Genomic DNA, 9180 nt, shown 5'->3' with positions numbered 1-9180 from the left:
TGCATGTGTCATAATTTTTGTTTAAAGCTCACATAAGTACATAATTTTTATTTTTATTTTCGCTTGAAGGCCATAAATATGAAAAATTGATCATTTGAATACCATCGGCGTTTTACTTTGTCAGAAAATCCGACATGTATGTCAATTGTTCTATATGGTTTTGTCGGTGTAGAGATAGATAATTTTTGATATTTTTTTTTTTTGAATTTATGAATTTTAATTTTTATTTTCATTTTTTGTCCCTTTTTTTTAAGGATCGATGAGGGTTACCAATGACCCTTACCCTCAACTGCGAAAGCCTAGGCGAGGCCATTGCAACCTCGCCAAGCCTTGCCCATATTTGGCGAGGGCCTCTGTGGCCTTGCTCATTGCCAATGAGGGCCTTCGCGGCCTCACTTGAGGCCAATGAGGTCATATTGGCCTTGCCCAAGGCCACACCAAGCGAGGTCACAAGACTTCCAATGGTCCTACCCTTGCCAATGTCGGCACTAAAAAGAAAAAAAAGGGAATAAAAGTAATAATAAAAATCCAAACAAATTCAATTTTTTTTTTAATTTTTAAAGAAAAAAGAAATATTAAAGAAATCCAAGCAAGATGATCGGTAGGAAGATTCGCAGGAAATAATATAATCGATTTTTGTCGGATGTCGACACTTGCAAGAGTTGATATTCCCTCTAAAACTACATAAAGACGACGCACCGCTTACTTCCTTCCATTCATTCATCACTCTCCCTCTCCCTCTTCCCTCTCCGCCGATCCCGACCGTCCGTTCCGGATGGCCGACCAACCGCGACGATTCACCGTCGGCTACGCGCTCCTCCCCAAGAAGCAGAGCAGCTTCATCCAGGGCCCGCTCCTCGCCGCCGCCGACTCCCGCGGCATCGACCTCGTCGCCGTCGACGACCGCCGCCCGCTCGCCGAGCAGGGCCCCTTCGACTGCGTCCTCCACAAGATCCACAGCGAGGACTGGACCCGCCAGCTGCGCGAGTTCGCCTCCCGGCATCCCGGCGCGGCGGTCGTGGACCCGCCGGACGCGATCGAGCGGCTCCACGGCCGGGTCGCGATGCTCCAGGGGGTGTCGGAGCTCGAGATCGAGTGTCCCGAGGGGGCGTCGTTCGGGGTCCCCGTTCAGGTGGTGGTCAACGATCGGGAGATGCTGCTGGATGCGCGATCGTGCGAGGGCTTGGCGTTCCCGGTGATCGCGAAGCCGTTCGTCGCCAACGGGAGCACCAAGTCGCACGAGATGTCCCTGGTGTTCAACCGCGGCGGCTTGAGCAAGCTCCGGCCCCCGATCGTGCTGCAGGAGTTCGCGAACCACGGCGGGGTCGTGTTCAAGGTGTACGTGGTCGGGGGGTACGTGCAGTGCGTGAAGCGCACGTCGTTGCCCGACGTTTCGGAGGAGCAGCTGGGGTGTCCGGAAGGGTTGATGCCGTTCTCGCAGGTGTCGAATTCGGCGATCCGCGAGAAGGACGGGGACGAGCCTCGCGGGGAGGCGACGGGATTGGAGGAGGCGGAGATGCCTCCCCGGAGTTTGATCGTGGAGCTTGGCAGGGGTTTGAGGGGGGCTATGAAGTTGAATTTGTTCAACTTCGATGTGATAAGGGATGCTAAAAATAGGGACAGGTACTTGGTGATTGATATCAACTATTTTCCTGGATTTTCAAAGATGCCGGGCTATGAGACTGTTTTCGCTGATTTCTTGTGGGATGTGGTTCACAAGAATGAGAAGGATGAGGTGAAGTATCTGGAGAATGAAAATTGCCCTTCGAAGGGTTGATTCGATGTGCAACCTGCGCATGCTTGCGATGAGGAATTAATAAAAGCGTGCGCAAACTGCAATTGTCTGCGGTTGAAGATGGGGACGAAGGAAAATCTTCCAGTTCTGTTGACGAATTGGAAGATTAGTTGAAGATTCCTCAGCTGGAAATTGGTAAAGTCTTGAGGCTCTACTCACTGTTGACGAATTGAAGTTAGTTGCCACGTTTGTTTCATGGTGTATGGGCATACTAAGAATGTCTAATTGTATCTTTTCGTTTCTTGTGCCTGACGAGATTACATGGCTTTGATTTGTGACAATGTAAACTCTCTCAACCGTTGCTCTGGATTCTTAGACAGCCTGAATTCTAGTTGGGGCAAAGTTATCTCATTGCACTAGTTTTGCAGCTCTGGCACCTTAAGAGAATTAAATTTTACAGTTCGGCCCATAGTCTTAATAATGCAGACTCCTTCTAAAATAGGTTTGCTTCTTATGAGGTGTTCTCTGCATGAGGTGCGCAACTAATGTATGAGTACTGAAATGTCACATACAGATGCTTTGGACTTGTGCTACCTATCAATTTCGTTCTCAGTTCTGTCCAACTTAGTTCTTCCTCTTTAAATCCACGCTCTGTCGGAGGACTGACTCCTCATTCAACTGACTGGGCTGTGGCTGCACTTGACAATGTAGTGTGCATACAAGTTAACTAATAATGCATACCGGTTTCTCTCTTTGGAGAAAAGGAAAAATGTCAAGTTGCTGTGTAGCACTTAGCAAAACTCGATCAGGCAAGCTACAGTGTGAGCAACATGCGCCCTTGCCATATCAGCAGCGCAAAACACGTGCCGTACCGTTGTTTTGGTTTCTGTGCCTCCCATATGGTTATAAAATGTTTGCTGTTTGTAATTATTCATAATATGAGCATTCGGGTTTCAATGCGAGAATTTGTTCATTGTGCATTGTTCCCTGGATTCATGGACTTATGGTTCATTCAAAAAGAGAGCTTTGTATTTCTTTTGCAGAAGCTTTTGCAAATACCTCAGCATGTGCAGATTCTATCGAACTCTTTCAACCATGATTATGCTTTTCTGCGTTACATTTTTCCATCACACTCTCGTGACTCTATTCCACACCTCCCTGTATGTGTTGAACAATTGCAGAGCAGCTCTGTTCTTTTTTTCAGCTGTTGTAGAGTCTAAAACAGAACAACCGGAAGATGTGTTATCGGGATCTCTTGGGGCTCGGGGAAGGTGGGAGCTCAAATGGGTCTGGGAATTGAAAATTATCACATGGACCCCAAGTCATATATGGACTGGATCTGTCACCAACTGCTGATGATCCTGTAGGTCCTGTGGAAATCCCACCTGTGTTTCACAGGATTCCAACAGTAGGCAAATATTTCCCAAGCTTTTGGCGAGGCAGCTCGTGGTGGGTTGAGACAAAGGCAGATATGCCCATTGGTTTGATATGCTCTTAGCTGTTTTTAGCGAAACAGTTGCTTCTCACGAGATCAGTCTTGGTTCTGCCACGTGTCCTATGCTTGCGGGATATGACCTGGGCATGCTTGTGATGAGTAAGGAATAAAAGCATGTGCAAACTGCAATTGTCTGTGGTTGAAAATGGCGATGAAGGAAAGCTTCCGGTTTGATTGAACTCGAGCCTGGCAGAGTGGATTGAAAAACCATTGTGCTGGGCTCTTTTTGCCGCTGCCAATGGAGGTCAGTTGAAGATTCCTCTACTGGATATTGGTAAGGTCTCGAGGCTCTATTTGCTGTCGATGAATTGAAGTTAGTTGCGACATTTGTTTCATGGTATAGTGGCATACTAAGAATGTCTAATGGTAGCTTTACGTTTCTTGTGCCTGACAAGATTACATGCTTTTGATCTGTGATAAAGTAAACTCTCTCGACCGTTGCTCTGGATTCTCAGACAACCTGAATTCTAGTTGGGGCAAAGTTATCTTAATGCACTAGTTTTGCAGCTCTGGCACCTTAAGAGAATTAAATTTTACAGTTCAGTCCATAGTCTTCACTCGGCAGACTTCCTTGAAGACAGGTTTGCTTCTTACGAGTACTGAAATGACGAATACAGATGCTTTGGACCTGTGCGACATATCAAATCTCGTCCGCAGTTTCTGTCCAATTTAGCCCTTCCTCTTTGAACCCACGCTCTGTTGGAGGACTGACTCCACAACCATATTCAACCAAATGAGCTGTGGGTTCACTTGACAACACAGTTTGCATACGAGTTGATGAATGATGCTCTAACTTTCCCTCTTTGGAGAAAGAAAATGTGATTTGTTGTGTTACCCTCAGCAAAACTCAATCAGGCAAGCTATTCTGCGAACTGCGTACGCCCTGGCCATATCAGCTGGGATAAACATGTGCCCTATACTGATTTTGGTTTATCTGTAATCGTTAAGACCCAAATCCAGTTTGGTCTCCAACATGATCATAAAATCATCGATATCCACTGTTCTTAATTATTCATTGTAGAAGCATTCGGTTTTGATGAGAGAAATTTGTTCATCATGATGGTTCGTTCAAAAGAGAGTTTTTTACTTCTTTTTGCAGAAACTTATGATTTATGGAGATTACATCGAAGTCATTCAACGACTTTTAAGCTATCCTCGGTTATGTTGCTGCAATTACATTCTCATGATCCTCTTCCACGCCTCCCTGCATGTGTTAAACAATTGCAGAGCAGCTCTGTTCTTTGCTTCAGCCGCTGTTCAGTCTAAAACAGAACGACCAGAAGATGTGTTATCGGCGTCTCTTGGGAGCTCGGGGAAGGTGGGAGCTCAAATGGGTCAGGGAATTGAAAATTCTCGCATGGACCAGGAGTCAAATGTGGATCGAATCGGTGACCAAACCGCTGATGATCCTGTAGGTCCCATGGGAATCGCACCTGGGTTTCCGCAAGATTCAAACAGTCGGCAAGAATTTCCCGATCTTTTGGCGAGGCAGCTCGTGGTGGGTCGAGACAAGGGCGGATATGCCCATTGGTTTTATATGCTGTTAGCCGTTTTATAGCGAAACGGTTGCTTCCCACGAGAACAGTTCTGGTTCCGCTCCGCGTCCTATGCTTGCGGGATACGGAAGACGGCGCTTTCGGTGGTCAAAATTGCTTGCTGTTGGTTTTGTGATCCCCGGCCGACCAATACAGAGAAGAAGTCGTCCCCCTCTGTTTAGCCGAAAACCTTTGGCTTCGAGCGGTTTCGCCGCATGATTGATAGGCTAAACCGGCCATGGATCCCGAAGACACCTCACCTAATATTTTCTTCCTTTGGGGTCCCACGTAAATTCACAATCGAAGAAAAGTGCTGTGGCATTCTCCATCAAATCAAATCAAATCGACCAGTGTTCTAGACATTCTGGGATTTTTCACTTATGGCCCTCATTGGGGGGGGTGGTCCGGCGAGCAATTACTACAACAATTGCTTTCGGTCACTGATTGTATGTCGACAACTCAAAGTGAGCCTGCACTTTCCCATGTGGCCACTGGCAAAGTGCCGGTGCGGATTTCTCGAGGCCTTTGACCTCGAGTAGATGTATCATCAATGAAGCTGAGCTGCACCTCATGGCCACCCGTGGCCATTAAAACCTGGCAAAAGGAAGGAAAAGAAAAGTCACGAAACTTTCAATGAACCAGTGAGATGGGGAGTTCGTTTGATCTCGATTGCTTGGTTGGTATATAGCTATGAGTCGACTGCCTGGTGTTCTAAAGCGTTAAACTTTAATATACAGACCCCACTCACCACATTTGTAGATTGAGATTTTGGCCCGAGAAAGAAGAGTCAACATCGGTAATCATCGTGGAGGCGAAATAGAGGCTAAAAGAGAAGAGAATGCGAGGCCAAACTTCGGTAAAATGATGATAAACGCGCAACCTGCTAGGGAAGGATGCTGTTTATTATTGGTAAAATGATAATAAGCGCTCAAGCGCTCGCGATATAGCGTTTTTAGCCTGTGTCAACGTTAAAGCATCATGGGTTTTGCTTATATAGGTCAAGTGGATTGACCCGTGTTCGTATCCAGAACAGCAATGCCCTGCCCAAACAGAGAAATGGAATTTTCCGGCCATGCTTTCTCAGCTCCAGTCTGAAAGTCCATTTTTTTTTTTTTCACATGGATGGTCTACTAGAAATTGTGAAATTGCACAGCGCTACGGATACGATGTTCGTACAGCATTCGAAATCAGATCCATACGGATTGCATTCCCTAATGAGCTTGCTGGTCGATGTAAAAATAGAATGGAAATGTACAAAATGGAGAGAAGAGACAACATTTCTCTTCGGGATTTCAGACTCTCAAAACTAAGATCCACACAGTTTGCATCGACAATCTACGGCCAAACAAGGTCGACGCAGACTCTCGCTTCCTGGAGATCCTCGCCGCTGGAGTAGTAGCTCTCGTGACTGGCCACCGGCCTCTGTTTTGCGCCGATCGAACGGCCAGAAGCTGCCGCCGCCGCTGCCGCCACCGCACAAGATGACGCCGTCGCGGAAGCATTCGAAGAATAGAGCTGCGAAGTCGGGAGAGAAGCCGGGTCGGTGCCCTGGACGCGGACCAGCTCGGACAAGAGGAGGATGAGGGAAGCCATGAGAAGAGATGATACCAGATCAAAGGGTTCAGGAAAGTCTTTGGCAATGTAAATGCTCTCTGCCTGTTTCAGGGGGGGCCTATTTATACATGCCACCTTAGTTCTTCCCGAATTTAATTCAACAGGAGATAAGAGGGAGGTGTAAAGTTCGCCCACCGATTTTGCTGGTGCAAGCAGTTCACCACGCGTCGGATTTCCCATTGATTTTTTTTTTTGTTGCGGCAGCTGAAAGGAGACAAAACCGCAGCATTCCATGTTTACCGTCCATTGTTGCCTCCTAAATCCTGACCTTCCTCTTGGACTTTTCAACGCCACAACGACATTAATAAGCTTCGGAGGAGGCCGATAGTTTTTATCAAATGTAACGGCATTAGGCGCCGGTTTATTAAGAGGGCAATGGTTTACCGAATATTAACAAAGCTTAAGACTAATGTGAAGTTTGTTTCTTGAAAAAAAGAATGGTTTGGAAAATGTTCTTTTAAATATGTGCATCAAATACAAAAATGAATAGACCAAAAATATTTTCATCGTTCACGAAAATATTTACACACAAATTATTGTTGAAAATGAAAACATTATTTATTAACTAATTATTTTAAATGATATGAGCTATAATTTTTAATTTAAAATTATTGATTTTTGCTTGAGCCGTGCAAAATTCAGTTTATGTGTGTCGTGATTAACGTATGAGATGTCGTGAATTTGGAGGGTAACGGTGATGTTCCACCCATAGATTAGTATGTACAAAGCGTCCGTCGGTCTGCTGGCTGGAAAGGGGGCTTTTCGTGCTTGAAAAATGAGAAAGAATGTTTATCTCTTATGGGCAGATCAGGCCTGTTTACCCGCGAATTACGACATGGGTTTTGGTTGAAAAGTAAGCCGCGTGATTATCGTCTGTTCGTTCTTAAATATAGAAAATCCCGGATGGAACACCTCGCATTAATGCATCCTGAGGAATTTTCATTGAATTTTTTTTTTTTGAAAGTGGACAAAATGAGAGCTCAAAAAGACTTCTCGACAGTGGGCTCTTCCTTACCAATTTATCTTCATGGGCCTGTACATTTGTAACTAGCATTTGTCTTTTGGGCTCGAACCCATGATCCCAAATGCTTTCGGAATCGATGAGAATAATGGCGAGACCTTCCCGGAAAACGAAAAAACTCGCATTCTGATTTCGGAACTTACGACCATGCGTTTCATTCTGCTGTTCTAGCAGGAAACAAGGCGGTAATTCTCGACGGAACAACGGGAATCATCATCGATCAGAAGCGTTACCACTGATCGTTGCAACGTATTCACTTTCCTCGACCTCCAAACATCCCCATCTCTCCCATTACAGAATGAAAAATGGCGTAGGGACTATCCGAGTAACTCTTGGACCTCCCTCAACCTGATGTTAAGTCACAAGACCTCTCTAATCCGATCGGTTAAGTGTTGAAAGGATATCATGTTACAAAATACTGTTTCCGTCTAGAGTAGAATTACGAGATCTGGTTTATGTTTTGAAGTCAAGCTATTACGCTTTATCGTATAGATCATTGATAAGTTTCCACTAATGTTGAATCTTTCGTCAAGTGTTGCACAAGAAGATTTTAAATCTAATTTCAGCCATATGAAATGTACTCTATATCACACACATGGTTGCGAGGGACTTTTTTGATATAATTACGGAAAAAGTCTTTAAACTGTTGTACATATGCCAATTCGATTATAAATATTTTAAATTAACTGATTTAATCTTAAACTTTTTGATGATTTGTCAATATAGTCTTCACAACCAATTTTAGTCGAAAATAATTGACGTGAATATCGGATGTCCTACATGACGCGATTGATACTGACACGGGCAATTTTTTAAATATCTTAATAATTTTTCTGATTTTTTTTTCCTTTTTCTTTCTTTCTTCCTTTTTTAATTGAAAGTAGATGAACCTTGCTATTAGTAGGCGAGGGCATTGTGGCCCTTGCTGGCCCTAAACGAGGGATCACAGGTCCTCCCTAGTCCTAGGCAAGTGCGTCTTGGCCCTCACTTGTGATTGGTGATCTCTATTGGCCATGACTAAGGTTGTGGACCAGTGGAAGGAAATTAACAAAATAAAAAAAAAATCACAAAAAATAAAAAATTACAAAAATTATTTATATTAACGTTAGTCATGCCACATGAACATTCGGTGTCCATGACAACACTTTCGGGCCAAAAGCATCAAAAGAACTATATTGGCAAAATGTTAAAAAGTTAACGACTAAAATAACTAAATTAAAATGTTTATAACCGAATTGGGATTCGTACAATAATTTTAAAGTTTTTTCGATAATTTTGTCTGACTTTTTTTGCTTGCGAAAGAAGATCAAGGTAACTTATTCCTAAGCTGGGGTCCCTTCATATACGACTTTATCCGAAGTTTAGGGTTTAGTTTCTCTGCTTGGGTTGGTGAGAAAAACAACTAGCGGGGGTCTCTTCCCTTCCCTTCTCTTCTATTCTTCCTCGGACAGGGATGCAACGCCTAGCTGGAGATACTTTCGACACACGGTTAATACAATCGTCATCCAAAGACAGGGACTTTCGATGAGATGATTAAGTCCTGCTTCACGCTCGGCCACCCGCATCAAGAACACAAACGGAATGAAAGAAAGAACGGGAGCCAAAATAAATATTCATCCCTCCTATATCCGTTTAATAATTTTGATGTCGGCCCAACTTTATGCGGCACAACATGTGCCATAAGTACATTTCCGGAACATCATACGTCTATTTTTCATTCCTCTTTTGTTTTTCCTTTCATGCTTTCCCGTTATGCATTTTGCAATTGTGCTTTTCAACG

The 9180-nt window shown here is 44.3% G+C and overlaps 1 protein-coding gene across 4 annotated transcripts; it reads left to right on the top strand.

Annotated features, from left to right (window-relative positions):
- The first annotated feature begins 680 nt into the window (after nt 1-680).
- Nucleotides 681-5428, top strand: LOC104443532 (inositol-tetrakisphosphate 1-kinase 1). Of its 4 annotated transcripts, XM_039312723.1 has the most exons (3): nt 681-1930; nt 2917-3504; nt 4330-5428. In XM_039312723.1, exon 1 carries the CDS (start codon nt 776-778, stop codon nt 1775-1777), a length of 1002 nt encoding a protein of 333 aa, XP_039168657.1. In that variant the 5' UTR covers nt 681-775; the 3' UTR covers nt 1778-1930; nt 2917-3504; nt 4330-5428. The 4 variants fall into 4 exon arrangements, with proteins under 4 accessions (XP_039168657.1, XP_039168658.1, XP_010055298.2 ...); XM_039312724.1 differs by lacking the exon at nt 4330-5428 and having other exon boundaries at nt 2940-3721; XM_010056996.3 differs by lacking the exon at nt 4330-5428 and having other exon boundaries at nt 2917-3721.
- Nucleotides 5429-9180: the final 3752 nt, after the last annotated feature.

The sequence above is a fragment of the Eucalyptus grandis genome, chromosome 5, assembly GCF_016545825.1.
Source record: "Eucalyptus grandis isolate ANBG69807.140 chromosome 5, ASM1654582v1, whole genome shotgun sequence".
NCBI lineage: Eukaryota > Viridiplantae > Streptophyta > Magnoliopsida > Myrtales > Myrtaceae > Eucalyptus > Eucalyptus grandis.
Note: the sequence above shows the minus strand (reverse complement) of the source record. Positions and strands in the feature narration are given on the sequence as shown.